We start from the raw sequence: 27564 nt of genomic DNA, 5'->3' as shown, positions 1-27564 counted from the left end.
TTGACTGTCTAGATGATGTTTATTGCCTGCACCTTGTCCATTAGTCTTATTCATGTGGACATTTCTCTTGGCTGCAAATTACATAGAAGACAGGCTGCCCATCCATCTCCTTCTGCCTCTATGTCTGGCTAAAAAAACAAAAAAAACATGGCAATAATGTATATTCATGGCGTATATGTGTTAGGCATGATATGTGTGCCCACGCTGCATGAAATCTCTCTCATTAGCACAATATTAATCTACACACATGAATTACGTTGAACCGATATATCCTATTTGAGTCTAGTAAATCTTCAGTATATATTGTCGTTGCTGTCAAAATGGTTGATTTAAACGCATCAGTGTTATTAGCATTTTAAGATTTCCTATCAGGATTACAATGATGCAAATTAGTTAATCTACTGCACTGTTGTGTGTTGACTGGAAGCCCATAGGAGCCAACATAGGATCATAGTTTCCATTAGGTTAATTTTAATGTGCCTACACTCTCCCAAGAGGCAAAGTGTAGGAAAAGACAGGGATTCTTAGGAAATATGAGATATGATTCAAGGAAAGGAAAAAAAAAACACATGGATTTAAAACCATTATGACCACTATGAGGAATCTTAATGGACATAGGATATATAATGAGAAGAGTACGGTAACTACTGTAATCTGCCAGATGGCTGTATGGGAGATTTGACATTTTTTAAAGAAATATCCAAAATTCTTAAGAGCAGAACTCTAATAACATTTGTTTTGGATTGGCTTGGCATTTAAATCTAAAGGCCTTTCACCTAACAACTATCACATATTTGGGGTTGAATAATGGCATGGCCGCCCTGGGGTAGGCTGATGGAAGCAAGGCTGCCAGTCTGTGACATCTGAACCGGCAATCACTCACTCACACACCATTGTAGGCAAAGTTGGTGAAGAACTTGGTCCAAGCAGGAATTGATCCTCTGACCTTTGGGTTGGTGGATGAGTGCTCTAACCACTGACCTACAATGACAAAAAGCTGTCTGAGGAATTTCACTAAGAATTTCAGGGCAATGTGAACAAGTATTTATTTTAGTATCCGAAATTTGCAACTTTCTCATGTCTCCATTACACTCCAGTGGCCAATATTATTTGTTTTTGCAGCTCTAAAAATGACTACCCTGGCTGTTACTGTTTTATTTCTGTGTTGCTTGTTCACTTCTATTTTAATTATACCAATTGGAGTTGAATAATTTCCCTGCTGTGGGGAGAATAAAGTGTCTCTTATCTTATTCCCTATTAATTCAACAACACTTGCTATATCCCCATATGCCAGTGCACGGTAGACCTGCACAGATGGTGACGGTAAAGGCAGCTATGATATGACACGAACAATTTACCACTCGAAAAATAAACAAGTAAATAAGCCAATATCCAATTAAGGTTCCACTTGGCTTTCAATTTTAATAACACAAGACTCCACAGCACCATTGCATGACGCTAACACAGAGCCATAGAGACAATCCTCTATAAGTCGTGGCTAATCAAGCAGTGCATGTGTAGCACTGCAGTGGAATGAACATATGTGTGAGAGGGAGGCTACAGGAATGAGAGGGAAGGAGGGAGGGAGAGAGTGCATGTGCAATTCTCAGCTGCTCTATCACCCAGAGACGCTTTAACAGCCCTAGGTCTTTTCATAAAGGAGGATGATGCATTTAGATCGGCGCAGAGGTACCAGGCCTTTTGTAACTCAAATACAAGACGTCGCCCTCTGGGATTTGTAAGAAATTAGAAAAATACAAACCTTACATGATGGGGAACTTACTACACACTTGATCCAGCCTTCTGTCTTCAAGTACAGCCATGGTACTTTAATGGCTATGCATTTATCATACATGTATGAAATATATATCAAGGGTTCATGGTTGTATATCAACATGCGCTATATGCATATTGCTGGCAGCTTGATTATGGTATTCCATCTCCCAGACATTCAGCACCTTGGAAGTTTTTGTTCTACGATTTAACAAAGCATACTCAAAGCGGAAAGGCTGTTGCACTTGTTCCATGATTTTCCAGTGGATGAAAAAAGGCTTTGACGTACATTGCAATTGCTTTTCTTCTAATATATATTTTTATGATGCACTGTTAGATTGTCTACAGTGGCTTGAAAAAATGAGAGAGGAGAGCATTGTTACTTGAAAACAATGTAGCAAAGAGCAAAACTACTCAAAACAGGTGATTCATTCTTTATTACTACCATATTTTACAAGTACTTTTGTTATTGCAACTGTTACTACTATCACTGTTAATACTACTGTAAGACTAAGATAATTAAATGAGGTTGTAATTTAGGAAGACAAGAAAAGTTTCTACTTATTTATCAGTAAACAGTAACAGTATATATATGAGAATGCAGTCAAACACCACACCACCACATTATTTTCAGTGGACTGACTGGGCAATGAGCAGCTGAACAGCCATAAGTGTTCCTAAATGCACCGTGTCACTGCTTTGTTGTTGATACTTTTGTGGTGTTGTAGCCAGAAGGCCTGTGTTTTTGTATGAGACAAAAGGCATTTGGACCATGTGAACACACCTCTCCTCTCCGTGCTGGAGGAGCTCGGACTTTCATTTAGGAGAACTTAGCATTTAAAGCCGGGCTGTTTCTAAAATCTCAGGGGTCAAAGATGAGGACAGAAAACAATTGGGTACCTCCTGCTCTAAATCCCATCGCTATGCCACACTGCCTCTCAGCTGTGAAAGTTCCAGCTGAGTTTATGTGCCCCTATTCTGCAGGAATTCAGAGAACACTCCAAGTGCACCCAAAATGTAAAGTTAGATCCATTCTCAAAGTTTGTCGATAAAACTAACAGACGTTGACATGAAGCACACTTTCATCTGAAGAAGTTGAATAAATGCAATAGACCCAAAAAGCTGCTGAAAACTGCATTTTTTTATCCATCCATAAAAACCTCCACATAACACTATATGAATCTGACATATAGAGACATTTAAATATTAAGAATAGAATATAGAAGATAAACAGGCCTATGTAATCCTATCAACCGATGTATGGAGGCTTGAGAAATGAAAGTCAGTTCATTTCATTATGATAAATGCAGATTTAGAGAACATTTTGTCCTTAAAATGGATGTGTTAAAAGCAGGAAAAGTGGTTAATGTTTTAAGGAGAAATATTTAGAGTGAAAAGAGCACATAGCACTAAAACAGGAGTTTTGGGGAATCTTCTCTTTAGAAATCTATCAAAATTCAATAGAGGACGTTAATACTGGTTGCTTATTAACAGAAGATAAAGCTCCACCATTAAAATAAAGACTAAACACATTCGGAACTGAGTTAGTAGAACCAGATTTTAATTTGTAATAATAATAATAATGCTTTGGATTTATATAGTGCCTGCCAATCAGCTCCACTGGCCCCTGGATCCAACACTCCCACACATGACATCTCATACTAGGCGTACTAGGGTGAAGTGTTTTGCCTAAGGACACAACAGTTTCCTCTAGAACCACTGCTGCCCCACTGTGGCACCTGGTATTACCAGCAGTCTCCCATCCAAGTATTAATCACGGCTATGACCTTATTTAGCTTCTGCAATCAATTATGTTGTTTAATGTTGATCATATGCAGCCAGTGACACAATTCCACTCAAATATGCACAAGAGCATATCATTTTTGCTAGTCTCTTTTACTACTCTACATATCAGAAATTTTTTTGACTAATATTGCAATAACGCATTTGCAAAACATTGCAACCCTAATTAGTAAAATAATTATTACATTTTGCATATTTAAACATAATTATAATATTCTTCTTCTCCATGACCTCGGGGCAGGATCTCCCCCCTCCCCTCTAGGCTGTGAGTAAAAGGACAGCAGCCATAGCCATAGGTTGAATGTGCTCCTGAAAACATGTGTCTATGTGAGGAGACAGAGCAGATGATTGCACGGAGCACTCAACTGGAAAGCCCTGTGATCATGGCTCACTGCTAAATGTATGGATACAAGGTAACTGTGCATCCTCACTTATTTAAATAGTGATCATGTTAAAAGCTGCAGTTCACCCAGCTACATGCACCGCCTCCAGACTCTACTGGTCTTTTCACCTTTGGAATGAACCAGGGAAAAAATATAGGTCTGATGGTTACATTCACTTACATCAAGTACTTATTTCATGCTCACAAGATAAAAATACTGTTGTATTAAAATTAAGCCACTTGAAAGTCTATGATCTGTAGAGCTGCACAATATTGGAAAAGATTGTAATATGTAATGTTGTTGTAAAGTGCTGCGATGACAATAATTTCAGTTATGTTGAAACTAAATGTGCATGTCTTAATTTACTAGTAAAAAAAAACAACCTTTAATAAAAAAAAATAAAAACTTTACATAGATTAAAGGTTCTATATTATGTAACACTGGCTCTCATGAGCTTTAAGTCCTGTTAGAATGTTGTTACCTCCTCAGAAACAAACCTGGAGTTGTGTTTTGTTTTTGAGTAACCCTTTATTATTAGTCTGTCTAGTCTCTAAAGCTCAAAATACTCTGTTCCACTTTGTTTAGTAGAGATCAGAAATTCCAGGGCTGAAATTATCCAAATACTTATAATAAAAGGTGTATAGAGTTTAAAAACATAACACATGGTAATACCAGTGGCATCACAAAGTGAAGTGTTTTCTGTTTGAGAGAAGGACATAGCATATGCAAGGTCTGTGTATTTAAAATTTGTGAATGAAGCAAAACACAACTGCAGATGTGTTTTTGATGAGGACACAACATTATAACATAGATCAGAAAATAGCTTAATATGGTATGGCCCCTTTAAATTAAGGCTAAGATTTAGTAAAGATAAATAATTAATACAATATGCCTTTTTCGTTTAAAGCACACATTTTAATAATAATAATAATAATAATAATAATAATAATAATAATAATAATAATAATAAAAAAACTGTACATTTCTGTCAGATGGAGAACCTTAGTGTTATTGCGATTATTAAATTGTCATGATATTGATTATTGTATGCACCAATATTGCAATATCAATATATTGTGCAGCCCTAATGATCTGTACTGGGGGCTCTTCAATTCTAGCACCCTCTTGCTCTTACGGTATGTGTCAAAATATATTATACAGTGTAAGGTAAGTAAGATAAGTATTTACTACCAGGGGGGCTAAAATAACGACAGGCATAAAAGTGTCAAAACAACAAAGTCTTCACAGTGTTCAGCCTGAGTGACTAATGCAGCAGAATCACAACTCAGTGCACAAATGGATCTGTCAAACACAGCAGTCGGCACCAGACATGGTTTTAGAGTCTGGAGTCTGACAGCACCAACTGTCACTTCTTAATTGTCAGATGTATTTTCATATATCTCAAACGGCATTATGCTAAATGTATATCTTTGGGTTAGTTCTGCTCTAAAATGGCTTTTGGTGTGTCCAGGCTAAACTGGATCTATTCATGATTTATAAATATTGAACTTATGTGCACTTGAATCAGTTCTTTCAATACATGAATGTACCAAATATTTATCAGTCTATAATAAAGGATATATTATTCTTTTGGCTGCCATCACATGGACATTTAACAACTTTAAAGGAAAAACCCACTCAACTGCTGCACTGATTTCACCCTGCAGTGCATCAACATAGATATAATCAAAACAAATTTAACTTCAATACAACTTTGAAAGGATGCTTATCTATGATCTACTTGATTTTTCAGAATTTGAACAAAATTTTAAACAAATTTTCCTCACAATTTACGCCATAATGTCTTGAAGGACTAATACAAAAATCTCAAAACTGTTGGAAATTCTCCACTTCTGAGCTGCACCGTATACAGCCTGTACACAATTAATTTCGCAAACATGTCATATTTTTATAAAGTCACTCAGTCAGCCATATGTCAACACATCTGTTAACATCTCATTACTAAGACAAGCCCCATTTGTTCCTTCAAAATGAGCTTCCTAACAGTGACCTGCTGCTCAAGGACCACTCCACTTCGCTGCTGTTCTCCCCAACTTTTAGGAGCCAAGATGCAAGTGCACACAATCTATCACCGAGACAAAAGACTGCCAGAGAATAGAGAGGGTAGTGGACTTTGGAGGACACTGTTAAAGCTACAAAAAGACTTCCTTTACCACCAACCCCTAATGCTTTCTGTCACTTTATGTTTTATAGGTTCAAAGTTGCATCCATAGACAGCTTGACCCACAATTTCTTAATGGTTTGGTTTTGTGGAAGTTAGAAGGAAGACAGCACAAGTTGGGACAGTGCCAACCAGCTCCCAGCCAAGCAATAGAAATTCTGCTGTGTAAAATGCTGATCCCCTGGTTTCTGCGACGGAGCCTATGGTGTTAAAGTGCTCAATTAGTGGAGTACTTCTTTGGCTAATGTCAGACGGAGACAAAGAAGTTGTTTTTTATTTTATGCTAATTGAAAGAGTGCAGATCGTTTTGTGTTGAAGGATGAAATGTACCTGCTTAGCCTTTAAGATTAGTTGCTGGCTCAATAAAGTTTTCATCAAAGGAGAGCGGAGCGGTGCAAATTCAGTTCATGATTTCACCTTGAGGTCTCTGTCAGAAAGCTTATTCCATTTTCCAACTATTTTTACTGAGGTAGAAATAGGTAAATCATAAAGAGAAAGTATAAGTTCTGTGCGACTGCATGGTAACTGAATATACCGGCATCAAACTTTCTAGTCATGCCCCATCAAAGCATAACATCCATTTTTTCTTCATAATGCTTTGTCCATTGGCTTGTAGTTTGAGTTTATTCCACTATGGGTCTTAAGCAAGAAACGGTGAACAAGCATTGAGATTATACACACAATTATGCACTATTATTCTGTGGCCAGCACTCTCTTCTCACATCAAGAAGGTTCCGGGAACTCTGGTTTCCCCCGTCAAGCCCAAAACATGCAACTAAGATAAAATTCTGTGGTAGTCCTGACCAAGACAAGATCAAGATCTAAAGATGGGTCCCTGTGCCCTGCACTTTGGCACCAACTGCTCCTCATAGGTTGCCCCAGCGGCATTAAAAGATGGATCAAATGCAGATGGCAGATTTCCCTATGTGGATAATAAAGTGTACCTTAAAACAAACAGTATGGTAGAAGACTTTGACATATGAAGTATATGTGAACTAGCTGCAATTATAACATGTTTTCACAAAGAGCTTTCCCCATCACACAGATTAACTTCCATATAATAGGCAGCGTTCCCTACAGTGTTACTTTTGCTGAGGCACAGGAAATACAGTAATAATATTTGAGCTATGAAAATCTTGTGAAAGGAATGCGAAACAACATGTCAATCTCTCTGAGCAAGGTGGAGCACAGACGCCAGTACCAAATGTACATGCACTTTATGTTAAGCAAAGTTTGAAACAAAATATCAGATCTATATTTAAGCAAGTATGTACACTGACATTTAACAAACTCACTTGATAAAGTTATGTTGATTTATGCATTCATATTCTGCCCAGACAGCAGTATGAGCAGGGGACCAAATGGAGCACAATTTGTCACAATGGAAAACACACAAACACACACACTGGTACACTGTCCTGCTTACGAACTGGCTCTTCCCTTGTTAATGCCAAAAACATCAGCGCGCTCTAATGAGGATATGGTCTCTGGAACAAGGCAATTTAACCACACACATTTACAATCTTCCACACACGCCCAGCTGCCCTTCATACTACACCAGCCCGTGGGGTGTGACAGGCGGGCATGCCAAAAGAGGATTTGCAGCAAAAGCTCTGGGGTGGAGGAGCCGAGTGCGTGAGATAGCCGGAGTGAAGAAGAGGGGATTACATGGTGAATATTTCAATGCTTAAAAACATACAGCCATTGGCCCGGACTCTGCTTTTTTCCGGCACACATAATGGCATTAGTGTGGTCGTATCTTCCACAGCTAGCTAAGCACTGACTAGACACGGTCAGGGGTGATGGCTAGGGTTATAATACTGAAGCGCTGGCTGGGGGACCCCTGGGGAGAAGACTGACAAGCTGATTGCTGGTTAACCTACTGTGACTGACTGAATGGGCTAAAAGACTCCAAAGCGTTCCTTATTAGTTGCGGATTGGAGCATCGTTCTGGAAAAGCAAGCACAAAGTAAAGTCTACAGAATAACACTTATATTAGCTGGCTTGTCTGCCTGTAAAGTTAATAATAAGGCAATTGTAGACACAGACCAAAGACATTATGAACGCCACAGACTTGAGCGAAAGCAATAAAGTTGTAGTTTAATATGTATGGTGCATTGTTAGTGGGGAGGCTTTAAATAAAGCGCAGCTTGTAATAAGAGTGGTCCTTTGAAGATACAGTGTTCGCACCATGGGCCTCCACTTCCACAAGAAGAAGTCTATTAAAAGTGCCATTTTCTTTTCAGTGAAAATGCAAAGGCAACATTTGATGATATCCCAGCTTTACTTTTTGGTTTAACTGGAACAATACTTATTGAAATGCAGACACCCGGTGGTCTGAGCGGATCTTGTTTATGATCTATGAAGCAGAACCAGCAACTGATTAACAGAGGCTTCTTGTTTTCCTATTTATTTTATAATGAGATGTTATCAACTTGGAAGAGATATGGACACAGAAAAAGTGAATGAAGCTCTTTGTATTTTCGGGGGCATTCAGTAACTTTGAAAGGTTTTTGGAGTTCAGAAGCATGAAACATTTTTCTTAGATCAATGCTTTCATAGACACTTCAAAATGAAAAAAAGTCAAGAAATAATCTTGATTTATAATGCTGTGGTGGATGGTAGTTTTGTTACTAGTCTTTTCTCACAACAGGTAGGCCCCAGGTTCAACAGAGGGACTGCTCTGTATGGACTTGGTATGTCCCTCCCTATCTAGGTGGGTTTTCTTAGGGTGATCCAATTTCTCAACAATAGGCAACTTCTCCATCAACGAACTCTTGACCAAGACTCTGGTTTAAGATCTGGACATGTAGATTATTAAAATGTCATTAACGATGGCACTATGGCTACTCACTGTTCCTGCCCATTTGGATTGGATTTTAAAGAAGCATAATATTGTCATAGTGTTAGTATATTTTACTCTTTATCCCTTCAGCCCATGTAACCGCACGGGCCTTTTTCACTCTCTTGTAGCCCTGACCACAGACACTGCCCTCCATTGTTTCTTATACCTATTAATATCTTCGTGTATAACCTAAACACATGGGTTATGTGTGTATACATTCCAGCAGTGCATTTTAAACACTCACATGCTGTCGTACCATACTGTGAGATCAGGGGGCTACTACAGTACAGGGGTCTTCTGCCTGGACACTACAGCACAGAGGTACCAGCTGCTAAGGGAACACACAGGCCTGCTGCATGCTGCTCAGGTCAGCAGGGAGGCCAAGAGGGAGGAGACCAAGACACAAGAGATGATCAAGCAGTGAATGTGCTTATTTGAATCTAACTACATCTACCGGAGTTTGGCATTTGTGTCTATCTGCAGGGGTGGTGCAGGGGGTGTAGAGGGGGATGGGGGTCTACTCTGCATTGTCCCAGTTTGTGAAATGCACTGGCAGCAATCACTTTAATACCACTATCCTAAACAATGTTGAGCTGGACAGATGTGTGTGTTAGTAGTTAGCTTAGTGGAGTCTAGACCAGAGGATCAAGTGTAATCTCTTCACTGATACAGCTCATGAGCGGAGGTCACACCCCACTGTCACTGCAACAACAGCCACCATTGTAAACAGTACACGCCTGGTACTGTATATGACATGTGTACTAGTTACATGTATGTACTTTTACATACCAATATGCACAATATTCAATTATATCAAGGTTGTATTAACTTTTTTTTTTTTTAAGTATGTTACTGAAATCATGAAACTGATCAAAAAGATTATACATCAGCAGGATGAAACACAAATGTAAACCAAAAATGCATTGATAAACCCAACATAAACATTATGGATGTTTCAAAGCACTGAAGAATGTATAAAAATGGTCTTTCTTGTCTCAGTATCACCACCACGAGCAGTATTGTTTTTTGCCTATAATATTCCACACTGTAGCATAAAATATATCTATCTAAGTGGGTGATGTGCCACCTCCAGAATGTTATGCAGTGTTTCTTTAAAAATTAATTTGAATTTATTTTAGTTGAATGATAATACATCTTTCAAAAGTCCACATATTTTTCAATACACTTTGCTTCTTACAATACTCTCCCTGTATTGTATGAACATTGATCAGCAAAGTGCAACTTTTTAGTTAATTTGAAGTTATTGTGTTGAGTAGCAAACATTCAATAAATCACTCTCCCCTTGTGGCAACAAGAGGAGCATAGCCGAATATGAAGATATATTTGAACAATTATGTCCTGGCAGACTACAGTGTTTGGGTTGTGTGTGGAGCAGTAGTGTGCCTGACAGTCTATCTTTAATTGGAATGGATTGGGAAATCAATATTGTCTACAATGAAAACTGACTGTTTGTAAACAAAGCCAAGTTGCAGAAAATTAGGCAATTCATTTTTCTTTCACAGTAAAAACGCTTCCACTTAACGCGAACCATGCATCAGCTAATTAATTAAGGCCTCACTCACACACCCACCGCCTCCGCAGCAAAGAATCAACCTCAAATCTGATTTCATTAAAATAACTTGATTACCCTGAGCTAAGACGTACTTCACGCTAAACAAATGCAGATGTCAAAAATACAAAGTGGGTATTTCACTTGCAGATTTGTGACAGAATGCTGTTGTTGAAAAAAGTCCTCAAAAGGTGAATATGTCATGGGAGCAACTAGGATCAGAATAAGCTTTGGTGCCTCTTGTATTAACTCTTGCGAGGTGAAAAGCATATATATTGTCCCCTTTTTTTGTTTGTTTGTTTGTTTTTTGGTTGGTTTTTTTGCAATAGAGAACCAGTTGCATACAAATTTAGCAGGTTTTTAGGCCAGATGCTGTTGCTGTCATAATAGTTAAATGTCTTATGCACAATGGCAGTATGTGCTTTGAGCAGCAATGTATGGAAACTGGTCATAAAATACAGACCAGTTTATTGCTTTACTTGTTTCTCAATCCGGGAAAAGAATCTGCCTGGTTGAGTGGGGATTTCCTATATTTCAAAATGTTATACCTGCTTTAAAAGTACACAGAAGATTACACTGGGAATACCAGGATTAACTGCTTAAAGTGCAGTCAAAACCTCAAAGAAACAAGACAGATTACAAAGTTAAGCCCTAATTATGGCAATGTGGCAGCAGCAAGACACGATTTTGTACTCCCTTTCTCAGTATCACCACCCCGAGCAGTACCATCCCTCTGCTCCCTGGGGTATTATGTTTGACATTGTCTTGCCTGTCATTCATTTGACAGTTTAGGCATGTGCAATCCTTCAGCATGAAAGTTTTAAAATACCACCCTCTGCCCCTCATGTGGTTCCTGAAAGGTCCCACAACACAACAAGCATCAAATATCAACTGTGACAAGGCATATATGATACATAGAAAACAAGCCATCCATAGAATAAGGTCAGATATTAAGTTACGAGTGCCTGGCTAGAATTAGACATGTTAACTGATACACTAAGATACTGTAAGCACCCCTGTAGTCTAAGTATACACACTTTTAGATTCACACATGCATCAGATTTTGTCGATACACTGCTTTCACTGAAACTGAAAGTATAGTACTGCATCTATGAGATCATCAGTCTCCAAGAACAAGTGGACCAAGCGAGTCGACATTATAGCTACTGGGACAAGAGCAAAGTCAATAGTGAGAATGCCACTCGCAAAGTGCAAAAGTTGAACAAGGTGCATCTAAAAATGGCCAGTGTAAGGATAGTAAGGGTACTCAGAACACATAGTGAGAAATCCATGAGGACATTTGCTTATAATAGCCCATTAGTGAAAGATTCAGGGTTACTTTTATAGGCACAGACTACACTTAGCATAGACTACTACTTTTTTCAATATGAGAAGTCTTGTTTCATTTTTTAAGTTGCAAATTCTACTGTAAATGCAATACTAAATCAAATTATGACATGAATATTGGATAGGTTGTAAATTGTGACACATGATAATAACGACCTGTCACTTACATCTAGCCCAGAATGCTACAAATATAATCATAATATGAATAGAAAGCGAAATAAAACAAAATACAACAAACTTTTAGTGGTATTAACACATATCCAACTTTGGAAAATGTCCTTATTTGCAATGTAATATTCCAAAACAACATGCAATTCACTTCTGTCTTTACATTAACAGCCTTAATCAAATCGTCCGCAAAAACATATCACTGTTTTTCCAAAGCAGTTAATCAGTTGATCAGAATCCAGTGAATGTAAACGAGCCATGATCTCCACTCACCTGCACCTGCATGAAAGACCCCCGGTAGAAGCAGCACGCCGCAGCCGACAGGGCACTCCACAGACTACACCTCTCCGTCATGGTGCACCTTTCTGCCAAATATATCCTCTTCAAATATCCTCTTCACTCTTCCAGTCACTTCTTTGCCTTGACTAAGCTTGACCCAGCCCTACCTTCCGTGCCTGCCTGACTCCGTGTGTGGCTGGCTGCTCCTCTCACATACTGCCACCAGCACGCCACAACCTAGTCTTAAAGCTGTGCCGCTAACATCTATTAGCTCGTAGCTCCCGGCGTGCTAACAGTGCAGTCCGATACGCGCTGCTGGTGATCTTCCGGCTCTTGACATCTCCTCTCCTGCTTCCTTCAGCCTGCAACCGGCTTCAGTGGAGCTCTCTCTCACCACCACCCGCACTTGCTGCACTTCACACAGCCGCTATAGGGATTACCTCATTGCTTGCTGCTGATGAAAGGAGGAGAGTGAGTGGGTGGGTGGGGGGAGGGGGCGGTCCAAAGGGGAGAGAGAGAGTGAGAGAGGGAGAGGGTGGAGGATGAGAAGCGAGGGGGGGGTAGGAATGTTAGAAAGATTCAGAGAGAGAGAGAGGGAGAGAGGAGCCAAAAGAAGACCCCACCCACCAAAATCCCCCGCTACGCCAACTCTGTGCTGAGACAATGCTGACATATTGGGCTGGGGGGTGAAGCATGTAGTGGAATAAGGGGATGTGATTTTGAAAAATGAAATAATTAAAGAGGAGCCGGCAGAAAGAGGAGGTATAGCTTGGACTTCTAAAAGGGCTGCCCTCACAACCTTACAACCTTTCGTTCCAATCACTATAATGTTAAAATGTTAGGGGTGGCACAAATTTCACAAAGCAATTCCAGGGAAGTCGTGCTCTTTATTGTGTGTGTGTTTTTGTGTAGTAGAAATAATGATGCGTTTCAGAAAAAGCCATGCGGTCTGCAGCGAGACAGCTCATTATAGAAGCAGGTGCTTCACAGCTAACGCACTCCGGATTTGTGTGGCCATTCCCATACGGACACACACACACACACACAAAACACACTCAGCAGGGACCAGCAGCACAGGGGAGAGAAGGGAGGAGAGAGAGGGGGTGTGTGGGGAGGGGCCATCTCCAGAGAGGCCTGACAGTGACATCACAGAGGACGCTTCACCATGGCAACACCACAGCTAAGCCCCCCACATGCATAGTATCCAAAAAAATCTGACACGGCATATAGCGAGGGTCCGCACCACTGCAGCAGAGAAAGGAAAAATAGGGCAAGAAATGAAAAATTGTGAGGTTGTGTTCTAGCTCCAACCAATAAAAAAGAGCAAAATATGGATTTTAAAAAAAAACAAAAAAGTGGTTTAAGGGATACTGTTATTCAAAAAGCCCACAATATATCTAAGTATAATAAACAAAAAGGCTAAACATGCAAAGCTTCAGCAGCAAACCTTTACAGAGAGGTTAACAACTGCAGTCCCATTCTGTAATAATAAGATCATTTACTTTAAACAGCAGTTCTGTTAAGACAGAATTACATCATTATGTTTGGATAGACAGACTGATTCACAATAGGGTACTTTTAGAATACCACAAAACAACAATATATATATATATTACATTCTAAAATGTCATCTCTGTTTGGGGAAATGGACTCATGGACAATTTGATTTGTTTTCTGGAAACACAAAAAGCTTGTTTTATGCACCAATTTTTCCTGTCAAAAACGTTCTCATACACAATGTAAATGTAATTTGTGGTTGTCTTGGTGGTGATTAAATTTATATCAAGATGTAATATCTTTTACATTACAATACACAGTCTAATGTCTATTCTTATTTTCTTTCAGGTTCTATAATTACATGCATGTGCAATGATATTCGTTTACTTGCATGGTACAGTTTTTATGCCAACAATTAGTCCAAATTTTGGACTAGCCCAGAGAATGATCAGTGACTCCTTTTCACTGTGTTTTCTATGCCATAGTTGCATCTTCTATTTCACTCTCTCCATTGGGTCAAGAGCAGAACAAAAGTGGTCTGCTAAGGTGAAACAAGTCCGAGCAGGGATTAATTCAGCGTCTCCTCTTTGTCTAATCTGGGAGCATCCTTTGTGGGATTAGACAGATTATACAGTTGGGACACATATAATCTCATAAGAGGGGCTCTGTTCTTCTCCAACATCAATCCTCGCTAAATCAAAGCCAAAACTATCACCGCACAGCACCGGCTACATCTGGAGCTGCCCCCCATACTTACACCCCCAAATCGTGTGCTCTGGAAAACACATGTGACAAAATGATGGATGCCCAAATAAAGACATAGATACAGCCAGTGACAAATATGGCTGGGGTCAGGACATGTAATTTCACTCACTTGGAGAGATTCGAGAATAGAACATTTGTACAGTAAATTTGTTGTTGTATTTACACAAAAATACTATTGACCTCAAGCTTTTATGATCTAGATCCACATTTTCTAAATGTAATAAGCAGAGGTGGACAGATTCTTACAATGCAAAACCCACTTATTCAGTCTTGGAACAGCATTCACTGCTAATGCACGCATATAACAGGGTCTGGGTCATAATGTAAGCTCTCATGTTAATTATTCTAATAATCTTTTTCATGTGTGACTTGTTTAAATGTACCTGGTGGAGCCATTTTGGTCATGGTTTTTATTTAAACTGTTCTTCCGCTACTGCCTGGCACTACAGAAGTGGGGACAATACTTAAGTATTGCTTTGTGGAGGTATACAGTCTTTTGAAAATGGTTTATGGAGTATATTTGTGGATGGCAAAAGGTATGCCAATAAACTTGGGGAACACAGAGAATACTGTCTTCCCCAAGTTTATTGGTGTACTCTTTGGGGAAGGCTGGTCTCCATATATTTATCACTGCAAGCACCGGGACTATGTCATGCAAGTCAATACAAAATGTCAGCACTCTCATGGTCCTCCCAATACTTCTGTATTTTGATTTCCTGTCATAGTTTCATGTCTCTTGTGTGTTTCCTTCCTCGACTATACCATTTCTTCCAGTTCATTGTATAAGTTCACTTGTATTCTCTCCATCCTGTATCTCTCCTGTATTGAATTTCTTCCTTTCCTCACTCTATCAAATATAACCTTTCCATGACCCATATCACCTGTACCTCTCACTCCTTCATCATTGCTAGCAGCTCTCATGACTATACCTTTCATCCTTTTTCAAACCCCCCCCCTCTCGCTCCCCTATTCTCTCTCCTATGACCATCCCTCCGCTTCCCCTCCTTTCTATCAGCCCATCTCCTGTTGGCTGAGACGCAGTCTTTAGTTAAATATTAATTAGCCAGCCCCATCCCGCAGGCTGATAGGGGCACACAATGGAGGATCACCGCGTGTGCCTGGGAGCACCCCGATTAATGAAAGGCACGTGTGAAGGACGAGGGATAAAAGGGAGATAGAGAGAGGCTGCGGGCTGGTCCAAATGTTACGTGCACATGATTGGGGCTAAAACAAAGACGAGGGCCTCCACTGGGGGTTAGGTGGAGACAGCTAATGATCTGACTGATTGAAATCGCACAGAAGAGACCCTTTCAACAACTGGTTAATCGGTATCGAACCAAAGAGGCTGTTTGACACAAAGACAGCACAGAAAGGATTGTATCCAAAAAAAAGAACATTCCAATTTTGAGAGGGGGAGTGCACAGTAAAAATGTAATGAACACTGATATTTTAGAACTTTTTTCATGACATTTTGTAAACCTGTATGCCTTCTCAAGTCTTCAGTGCAAAGGAGTTAAGTGTTCACATTTAGTCATGATATGAAGCTGGAAAATGAGAGAGATGCAGGTGCTCTATGCCCAACTTTATTTTTCTTGTAGTGGGCTCAGCCACCTGTTTCTCTCCATGGAGATATTATTGCTTTGCCTAGAATATTCCTCAGCATAACATTAAGTTCAAAATTTTCAAATACAAATGTTTTTATTGCTGAAAATATACATTGAAAAACTTCAATTCTTACTAAGAGTGGGGTCAGAGAGGCTCTACAGATCGACTTGCTTGTCTGAACAAAGACAAGGTGAGTCCCCACCAATTACATATAAGACCTTTTATTACACAGGAACTACAAGTGGCCCAACACAATAGGAACAACTTCACATAACATCAGCAAGGGAGTTTTAAACCAACAATTTATTGAATGGCAGCTCTACCTTTCATTTAATATTACCACGTATCTGTAGAGGTTATCATTTCTCTTCACCTGTACCATCTGCCCTTGGCCAATAACAAATCAGTGGCCCTGCTTTACTGGTATTAAATTGACTAAAGCTTGTGTAACTGTTGCTGTGGAAACTAAACAGATTTTTAGTTCAAATAAAGTGGTGTGTAGGACCATTGTAGCAGATCAATGTGTTGCTCATTATTGTGGACCTCCTGGGTGTGCTTCTCTGTGGCGGTGCACAGATAACAGAAGCTGACCTTGGAAAGGGATGGGCAGGTACCAAGTGCAATTCTGTGGAATAAAAACGCACTATCACACTAAAGCACAGATGGAGATGCCAGAGAGCAGGCGGAACTCTGCATACTGTATGTTCAAATAAAGCTTCTGCCATTTTAACCTGAATAACACTAAATGGCATCTTGAGTAGAATAACAGCACAAATCATCTACATCTGCAAAGCTGATGTCCGGCTAAATGCAGTTGGTTATCAATGGTGCTTATTACTTAAAACTTGACAGCCTGCTTGGTACAAAGACTTATTCATTCTCTGCTCCTTTCTTAATCACTAAGGGCCAAAAACAGAATGACAACATCCATTTGGTCACAGAGCTGACCCATATTCACACAAACAGGGCAGCACACTTGCATTCATTGTATATCAAACACAGCAATAATTAGCCCAAAAGTGAACCTACAGGATTTATGTTTTGTTTAACACTGCACCGTGTGAACTAAACTCCCACTAAAAACACTGTTAATCAAACTATACTCATTCTTTATAGTTGGCCCCACACAGATTTTCTATTCTACTTTGCCATAGCAGAAATAGAACTCTAGGCTATGACTTTTACAAATCTTAATTACAACGGCAACTATGCAATTTCCATAAGCGTTATGACTGTGCTGACACTCAGCATTATGAATTAAGTAAAAATGAAAGTGAGGCCGAGATATAAGGAGGCCGGAAAGCAGCTGCTCCAACTGCCGAGGCACCATGTACCAGCAGCAAAATATCACCTTTATGTAAAAATCAAAATGACTCTTATTCAACAAAAGTGACTTTCTATTTTTCAACTTTCCCCAAGTCATAAAAAGGCAGGTTATGCAGGTCAAATACAAATGTTCTGATTTGGGATAGAAGAGATTATGTGTAATCATGGATTTCTCATACTTACATATAGGTTGTTTTATGTTACATGGAATATGATTTAAGGCTACATATGTATTTTTTGTCCGATTACTCTAACATCTGCAATACATTCATATTCTTGAGCCAGACATGTGATTTCTTTTGCTCACATTGCACCAACAGTAAATAGGACATCTTTAATAAAACGCCCCTTTGTTATGGCCAAAACATTCCCCCTGCACATTGAACATTACACCAACAAAGGCACTTTCATTTTGGATTTTGGAATGCAAAAACAATTGTATAATCAAAAACTCAGTTATGCATATAGCCCCCCATCCAGACCCCTCCTCTTAATCTAACACTAAATAGGACAGGAGACAAAGCCAGGCTGAGCTGTAGGCAAAAATCAAAGGCACAATCATGAAAGACAGGCACATCCAAACGAACCACTTTCAAATAAGCTTGAAGTAAAATTTTACTTTAAAAAAATTAAATAAATTAGCATAATGTGGCACAAAACAGGCAGCTGTTTCATGTCACTTTTATTTATTTTGTTCAGATTTACAGATGCATTATGTAACATTTCTGGGGGAGTGTCCATCTTCTGCTTGTCTACATAGAGATGTCACTGATTTGCATGTTTTAGAGTGTGACATTAAACATATCACCTTAGAGTCAAGCAGCTAATGGCACCAGACCAAGTTACAGGTCAGATCTGTGGAGAGAGACCTTGCTCACCAGTTTTTGGCATGTTTTTCAGGCAATTTTTTCAGTCATAAAAACATCTGTAATATGATAAATGCAAAATAGATCAGTTAAATGCCAAACTGTGGAACATTCCAGGCAAAGTAATAACATCTCCAGACAAGCAAACGGTGTACCCTCCACCAGAAAGGTTACACCTTGCACCTTTAAAATTGTGGGCACGTGTGTTTGCATGCATGTCATAAGCCAAGTGGTACGAGGTGAAGGGGGTCAGTGCTGTGGTCTGTTCCATTATGAGACGTTACACTGAGGCCAACTCCTGATTTAAACATCAGCTGCCATAAATGTTTCAGAGAGATGGAGGGAGATGGAGAAGTGGCTGCCTGCAACTGAGGGAGGAGGAGAGAAGGGGGCGGAGGGGGAGGGTTTTGTGGTGGGACAGAAATGTACAAATAAAATAGGATAGCTTCAAGATTAAATTGGATTAAAAAAAGAGTATAGATTGATTAATTTAAAATATATACACATGTCACATTCCTCAAAGAGCTGTGGAACAACCCCATTAACTGTTCAATCACTAGGCCTACATGGTAAGTACAGTTATCAGACAAATTCCACCAGTTAGCGTTAGTTAGCATTTTAAAATCTCCATTGGTTTAACATTATGATAGAACCATACAATTGTCCAAGGTGTGATGACACACACCTGATTTCCATATCAAAAGAATGTATATGCCTATTTCTTTTCACAAGCAGTACTGTCTGGTACAAGTCCGAATTTCCTTTTAATACATGCAGAGCTGCTGTAGTGGAGTTCATATGTCAGAAAAGGTTGAGAGCGTTTACACACAGCGGCTTAGTAAATCTGATGTGAAGGGAGGCGCACAGGGATTTGACTGTAGTCAATTTGTTATGGCCATGGGAAATGGTTGTATTTGTTTTACAAAAGAATAGCAGACCAGGGTCATAGGAGAAGCCTTTTACTGCCTGCCTCTGATGTCTAATCAATAGCACAACAGTTCCTAAGAGCAATGTGGACATAAGGTCTTCCTGTCCACTCCACTTGCTTCCAGCTTTATGATCTACTGTCTCACTTCCTTATATGAGATAGTGATGAGATTTTGAAGTAAGAGGTGGGTAGATTATGTAAAAAATATATAATATTGTGAATGTTGTTTTGAAGATACGACAGCTCAGTAGAGTACATAATTTGTGATTTAAAAAAAATGCAACTTTAAGAACATGTGTCAATCTTCTTAATTAAGTAGTACATCAGCACTTTTGTGAATAATTGTACATTTGTCTGATACATAAACCTCAACTTACCCATACTTTTAAAGACATGCTTAATGCATTTATATTGGATTGACATAATATTGTCTGAATATTATCAGGATACTGTACATAGCTCTTCTATAATCATGAGACAAGCATCTTAAAAGCAGTGCAGTTGTACAATCACAAGTGAAATTCTATTGAGACAGTGGCGCCACCTACGGGAATTAACATGCAGGAACATCTCACTGCCACTGGTGCCTGGAGAGCTGCTTAAGTTCAAATTCAATTAACTAAATGGCAGTGCATATTAGAGTAAATGCAGAATGAGCCTGCTGAAAAGAAGGTAACTGTTGTGGACGAGGGCTAATAATCAAACTCAATTATTTCTGAGAGCTCACATTAAAAATCGCATTCAGAGGGAGATCAAGGAGGGTCAGACTGCTGTAACTCATGCTTAATGGTATCTCAAGCAGAAAATGGCTCCCTTATATACATACAGGAGAGGTAATGGAAGAGACGGCCTGCTTGTATTGTGCCCAGGATGTAACTGGTAAATGGTAATGACTAGCCTGAAAATAATATGTTTTACCCTGGAAGACTACACAAGCGACATGGGCTGGTACAGTATATAAAAACTAAAATTATTATTCTGTTTTTAGAATATGCTTGGAAATACTGAATTCTGTGCAGTAAACATTGCATTTCAGAAATCTAAAATTTGTTTTTCTTTCTTTTTTTTTCTAAAATTTTTGCATCGGCCACGAAAATAACTGTTGATTTCTATTCTAATTAATCATGAAAAATATATATACCATTAAAACGAATAGATTTTGCATAATATTTACTTGGTGAATTTTGAAATCAGTGCTTCATTACAAAACATCAACAGTGGGATGGTACTCACCAGGACATATTCAGGATGACACTGACTGGACTCCATGTGGCTACAAGACAGACAAAGAAAAACATGAATAGATTCAGACGCAATACTGGTCTGGGATTGCAACATCAATATCAAGAACAGGTTGCATTCATGTGACATCACAAGTTCACAACATCTAGAATCCCTAGTTTAACACTGAGCTGGAGGAATTCTAAATGTCTTCAGAAATAAATAAACACACAAAAGAAAATTATGCCAATATTTGATGCAAAAGACGTGATTATTGTCGGTTGAATGAATTTTTGTCATAATTTTAATATTGTTGTGTTTGGTTTTTTTTAATATCAGGTTTGTGGAGCTCTATGATTATAAAGTTAAACATTTGTGGCTCATAAGTTTGGCTATGTTTTCCATGAAGAGTACATGTGCCCTCCATCTGAAATATCTTATGACTTCAAATTCTAGAACGTCAACGCAACCTATTGTAACAGGTGCAGGGCATTTTACACCACCACTTTGAGCTTGTTTTCCCACGGCCCACTTCCCAGCAGCCTCTCTCCAGCCTTGATATGATATACTCCACTGAGCATTAAGTTCAAATCTCCTGGGCACCGTAACTCCACATATGATGGATACAAATCACATGTCAAAAAGCCCCCTTGTGGCCAGCGTGGGAAGTGAACAGGCTCTACTACTGGGTTCCCTTTGGACTAGAAAGAGAACCAGCTTAAAGAAGCATGGAATTATACACAAGGTTTGAACATCTTTCATACAGCTTCCTAATGTGAGAAGTGGGCGGGGCTCAAATCTATGTCTCACGTGAGTACAACAAGAATAGATCAAAGTGCCAACATAGAATCAGCCCTGTGAATGTTAATAAGTTCTACTGTGGGGCTACAAACTACTGCAAAGCAAGAAAACTGATCTGATATACGCACACATATGATAAAGTGGTAGTCAATAGAGCGACACACAACACTGAAACAACAACTACTACTACTACTACTGCACTGGCTTCCTGTAGCTCAAAGAATAGACTTTAAAGCAGCTCTGCTTGTGTATAAGTCTCTCCATGACCTAGGTCCAAAGTATATCTCTGACATGTTAGTGCCATATGAACCATCTCGCAATTTGAGGACTTCAGGGATCGGCCTCCTGCTGGTGCCCAGAGTCAGGACTAAACATGGGGAATCAGCGTTTACGTTTTATGCAGCTAAAACTTGGAACAGTCTTCCTGAAGATGTGAGACAGGCCTCGACTTTGACAATGTTTAAATCCAGGCTCAAAACGGTTCTGTTTAGCTGTGCATACGACTGAAAGATTTTTATTCTGCACTCTTCTCTTTTAATGTTAATTTTATGATGATTATCTGTGATTATTTATGTTTTGATTTGTGTGATTTTAATGTCTTTCTTATTCTGTAAAGCACTTTGAATTACCTTGTGTACGAATTGTGCTATACAAATAAACTTGCCCTGCCTGCCCTACTACGCAACCATAACACATACACCAGCCCAAACATATAGGCAAAATACAGGATAGTCGCAGGGCTGCCACAATAAATACTATATCGACTTATCATTCAATATATGTTAGAAACCACAATCGTTTTTCAGGCTCAATAATTATTGCAAGTATCTTCTTTTACGCTCTTAATAACTTTTTTCTTAGTTTTTTGTAGTCTTAAACCTATATGAAAACCGTTGAGCTTTAACAACAAACATCTATGACAAATCATAGATACTAGAACTAACTACCAGTGAGTAATTGTTCTGTTTATTTACTGCCACATGCATTTCTTACAACATACTACAGCAACCACTTAGAAAAAGACTTACTCGGATTATCCTGTTCTAGGGGTATAAATAGTTTTAATATTATCGGTTATCATGTCATTTTTCTGTGGCTATATATCGAAGTAAACTGTGGTATTTTGTTGGCATACTTCATGCATCAGTGGATTAAGATTTATAATTTAAATGAATGTTATTATGATATTATGTTTTATTAAACTCAATAACTACCAGTAAGGGGACTACAATTTTGCTTTACAGATTATCTTTAGTAATATCATGTTCACTCCTTGTACAGTAATCTGTCAGACAAAGAAAATGAGCCATATCATATCAGTGGTGCAGAAGATAAAGCATGACTCATCGTGCGAAAACAAATCAACTCGTAACATAACAAATTCTAGTTTGAATGTTATTTGTCCTCCTTTGTTTCTGTCCAAGTTCAATGTGTATTCTGCCTCATTGTGGCACTGACAGACCACAAGAGTCTGCCACTAGTATCTTCAGATGACAGAGTGTGATGCATGTAAACAATTATTCTGTAAGACCAGTGGCACTCCCTAAAACCACAGTCTCAGGCCACACTTGCATTTTGTACATTGCAAACAGAAGAAATCTTTGACTTAAGAGTGATGCAAGATCTGATTAAAATGATGAATTTTATTTTCAGAGTACTTCAATCTATTTTATATAAACTGACATGGGCTATAAGATACATGTGTCCAACCAGGGTAATGTTCTTTTCATACTAGTGAGGAGTTTGGACGATTGAGCTGAATGAAGATGCACTATGTAACTATGTAACCATAGTGGGGATGGGGTCCACCCGCTTTTCCCTATAAAGATGCCTGTAATTTTCCACTGTGTAATATTAAACTTCCATCTTGTTTTCTTTGCAACATGAGCGGAGTCACGTCCCCAACGTTAAATGCCATATTGTGGAACATTCCAAGCAGGTGGCGGACAATCAGTGCCCCGAGTACCACTGACACTTTTTTCCTCAAAAACCTCCACGTCTGGCAGGGACAAAGCAGGGGCAGTTACGGACAGTTGGTCACGGAGATGCCCGGACAGAGTGCATGATTTAGGGCAGCACAGACAGAAGAAAGGGTCTCTTTGATGTCCCATACCGGGCTGATTGTGCACCACAGCACTATTCCCACGGTCCCTATGCTGAACTAATGCGCGGATGCACGCTCAAACACGCACGCCCGTTGTGTTGGCTTTTCTACAGCTTTCAACCAAACTTTACGCATAAGGTGAAAATCCCCCACGTAACGCGATATGGCTGCGTTGTGATGAGGCTGGTCATGTCGTGGGAAATGGCAGAAAATGCAACACAGAAACTGAGGGCACTGAAAGCCAAAGGTAAAGACTGTCTTAAGGTATCCACGTATCCACACTAACACTAACACGTCGCTGCGTAAAATGCGTAAAGAGACTGTCTCACCTTACATCCATCCGAAAGAAGACCAGACTATGACCGAGGTCCACACAAACTGCACTCAAAACTTCAGAGCGCAGCAAGACGCGCAAGAGCCCGCCCTGTTTATACTTAAAGGTATTGACCCATTAACCTTATGTCCCTGGCTTGAAAACTTCCGGAATTTAAGTTGTACACGCCATCCATGGACGTACAGAAATAAGTTCAATTGAGTATGTCTTGTAAATGTAAGTGTCGCACATATTAATTGTTTACAGCCAAATATTTAACTTTAACAGTTTTAGTTGCAACCTCTGCTCTGATTACAGCATGTGGTGTTAGTCTAGTTGCTTCAGATGACTTCAGTGACTTTTATTCGAAATGTGAACTTTAAAACGTTTTATAAATAGCCTACCTTGGGTCTTTTTCTCTCTCTGGTGATTGTTCCGTTTGCTCACACACAGGGACAGTCGTTTGGTCGTTGTCTTCCTCACTCATGACAGACACGCCTGTGCTACAAGATCCAGGTGATATTTTCTTTTCCAAATCTATTTCTTCTTGCTTTTCATAATTGGTTGTTTTGCAGGGCTCCGGTTGCGTATCTGCGCTGGAGCCACTAGGGGGAGACAAATTCTCAGGTACAGATTCAGTGTGGTCTTGTTGAAGGTCTGTGACACTTTTTTGTCCTGTGTCTTCATGTGGAGTGATTGGACTTGGATCCGGAGGAGAGTCGGCTCCAGGGTCAGCTTCAGGTCTCACCTCTTCTGGTCTGCTCTGTCTGGTTGGACTGTCCCTTGTTTTTATTCGGTACTGGACTTGATCATGGCACTGACTCTGACTTCTGCGAAGGCTCCACTTGTCTTTAACCTTCTTACTGCTGCTGGGGCCCTCTGGGGATTAGACAAGGGGAAAAATACAAAGTAGGACTGTGTGATATGGGGAAAAAATATATCAGGATTTTCAATTCAATTCTCACAATCAAACATTATAATGGCTCTTTGTATTGATTTCATTTCTTTCTTTATTTTATTTTATTTATTTAAAAGGGACAATGCACATTAATAAATACCAGTAAAAATACGCGCTAATTTTCATTCGCAGTCCCTCAACATCTAAAACGGGACAAGAGACAGGACAACACAAACAACAATCAAACAACTACACAGATCACAAAAAATTCACACTCCACACGGTCTAAAGTGCCTATTTATAAAGTGTGTATGTGGCTAAAGTGCTTCCAGTAATTTTAAAGTGCTGTAGTGTTCTAATAAATAAGTTAATTTAGTTTAAAGCCAGTTCAGTCCAGACGTGTTAGTCATCTCTGTATGTATCATGTACATGAGTCTGAACAGCTCCAATGGAGCAATGTTGATTAGATTTGAGCCATTTTTTAAGGTGAGTTTTAAAGGTGTTATACGTAGAGGATTCTCTTATTGTGTGAGGGATGTTATTCCAGATGTTACAGCCTCTGACTGAGAGGACTAACTGTGCGAAGGTGGTACGTCTATAAGGAACCTCACAATCACCTCTAGTAGTCGCTCTGGTCCTGCCAGTGGGAGGTTTCTGTTTAATGAATTCTTGTAGTGGTTTTGGTGCAAGTCCATTGAGGATTTTGTATATTGTACAAGCATACTTAAAGTGTTTGAAATTTTCAAAGCTCAATAAATTATATGTTTCAAGAATTTGACAGTGGTGATATGAAATTGCTTTCTTAGCAAAGATTTGTAGTCCTCTTTTATACAGTGATTCAATCTGTTTAAGTGCAGTGTCACTGGTCAGGGTCCATTTAGTGAAGCAGCATTTGATATGTGAAAAGATCAGAGCATGCAGAAACATTCTTGCTGCCTTTAATGTCAATGACCGTCAAATATGTCGGAAGTTGTGAAGATTAAATTTAATTGTTTGGAGATTTTTTTTACGTGTTTTTTGAAAGTGAGGGAGGAGTCGAGAACTACAGTGAGATACTTGAACTCTTATACCAACTCAAACTCATGCATGAGGAGCTCATGAACATCAACAATACAGACTTTTAATTAGTGTGGTGTAACTCAAAAAATAATAAAAGAATCCATCCAGAGTTTGAACTCTGAGCTCCAAACCATATGTTTATAGTGACAGAGGACTGGTTGTAGAGCAGACCACTTGATTCAAAAAACTCAACCATATCATTGGCAATTAAACATGACTAATTCACTATCATTCAGTCTTTTGCTTAATTGTTCAGCCCTAATACAAACTGTTGTCACTTGATTTCTGGAATGAAATGTACAAATGTGTTTGCACTATAAAAAGCAAATCTAATACAGCTGAAAAGTGTTTGTATTGTAATTTAGAAATCTAACTTAAATCTATTATAAAGGTAAAAGCCTATTGTAAATAGGTGTGTTCTGAAATAGGATATGTTGTTCTTGCACACAAATTTAAAGCAGCTTGGATGCCTCTGTTTTCTGACCTTGATTGTTCTTGTCCCTCTTTTTCTGGAGAAGTCGGGGCAGTGTGCCCACATGACTATAGCCCTCAGTGGACCTCACGTAGCTGGATGTTCGAGGACGCATGGCCTCCAGGTCGTCCACTGTGGACTCCGGTACTTTGTCCAGTCCTGGTTTGTCTCCATCAAAGGACACACTGCTCCCTCCAGACCTGGACTCAGACTGCGATTTGTCAGTGGAGCGGCGGAATGACAGGTTGGTGAGGCTCCCGAACCATTTAAATGCTTAAGACAAAGGACAGTGTTTCTTAGTGATAAAGAAATGTATAACCAATGGTGAAATAAACATTATGCTGTTTTAATTCTTTCGCATTTTTGCTCTACATTATAATGCAACTCAATGTGCAAGTACTCTAAGTACTCATAATACATACATTTCCAAAGTAACACTGGGAGTGATGTTGTTGTTATTGCAGTATCTAAAAATTAGTTACTTTTCACTTTGAAATGTTTGAATGTTAAAAAAAAACAAAAACATTTTTGCACCTGCAGATAGTCCTCTATTTTTGGGAAATTAGCTGAATACAGTTCCTTTTACAAAAAAAACAATAACTTAATTGTTACTTTCTATTATTTTGAAGAAACTCATTTAAACACATGGACACATGTCCTTTAAATATATGTCCTTAGCAAACTTGCATTCCCATGCTTAATTCTCTTTAAGAGTGTCAGAGGGTTGTGAATTAGCAGTAGTAGTATTAGTATCTAACAATCATTGTAATTAGGAGTGAACGGAGCTGGCAGCACTGCAGGTAACAGCTGCAATAAATGCGACATCCTCATGTTTGTGCTGGTACTACATAACACATACATAATCATAATAAATACTCACTGAACTTGCGCAGACTCATGTTGTGGCTTCAGTGTGGGGTAATATATAGACCAGTGAAGATTCTGTATTTGTTCTGTAGCAAACGTACGCAAGAGCTACAGGAACACACACTAGTTGGTACACTGAAGTTTGACAGAAGTGAGAGATGGAGAGGAGCTACAGCTGGGCCGCTCTACTTCCTGTCACTGATCAGCGGCGCTAACAGGAAATGAAAAGATGAGATGACAAGAGCTGTCAGTGTTCAACAAACTCTCACTATAGAGGAAGTCAGGGTAACACAGGTTTAGGTAAACACCAATGGGGTGGGGTGTGATTCATATATATATATATATATATATATATATATATATATATATATATATATATATATATATATATATATATATATATATATATATATATATATATATATATATATATATATATATGAATTTGAGTGTGATACGGTGGAACATTCCAGTCAAAGCAAAATATCGTTT

General features: G+C 39.0%; 1 protein-coding gene across 3 annotated transcripts in view; it reads right to left on the bottom strand.

Annotated features, from left to right (window-relative positions):
• The window catches only part of sh2d3ca (SH2 domain containing 3Ca), a 65409-nt gene extending 38254 nt beyond the window's left edge, over positions 1-27155 (bottom strand). The window contains exons 1-4 of one of the 3 annotated variants that reach the window (XM_055225724.1): positions 27086-27155; positions 26218-26478; positions 24181-24655; positions 20571-20610 (exon numbers count right to left, since the gene is read on the bottom strand). In XM_055225724.1, coding sequence (XP_055081699.1) covers positions 20571-20610; positions 24181-24655; positions 26218-26478; positions 27086-27104 — 795 coding nt within the window. In that variant the 5' untranslated portion in view covers positions 27105-27155. Of the gene's footprint in view, positions 1-12344; positions 12731-20570; positions 20611-23792; positions 23842-24180; positions 24656-26217; positions 26479-27085 lie in introns of those variants that run through there. The other 2 variants (XM_033976138.2, XM_033976137.2) reach the window with 2 other exon arrangements.
• Between the last annotated feature and the right edge of the window lie 409 nt (positions 27156-27564).

Source organism: Periophthalmus magnuspinnatus, chromosome 12 (assembly GCF_009829125.3).
Source record: "Periophthalmus magnuspinnatus isolate fPerMag1 chromosome 12, fPerMag1.2.pri, whole genome shotgun sequence".
NCBI classification, from domain to species: Eukaryota; Metazoa; Chordata; class Actinopteri; order Gobiiformes; family Gobiidae; genus Periophthalmus; species Periophthalmus magnuspinnatus.
This window is presented reverse-complemented; position numbering and strand designations above follow the sequence as displayed.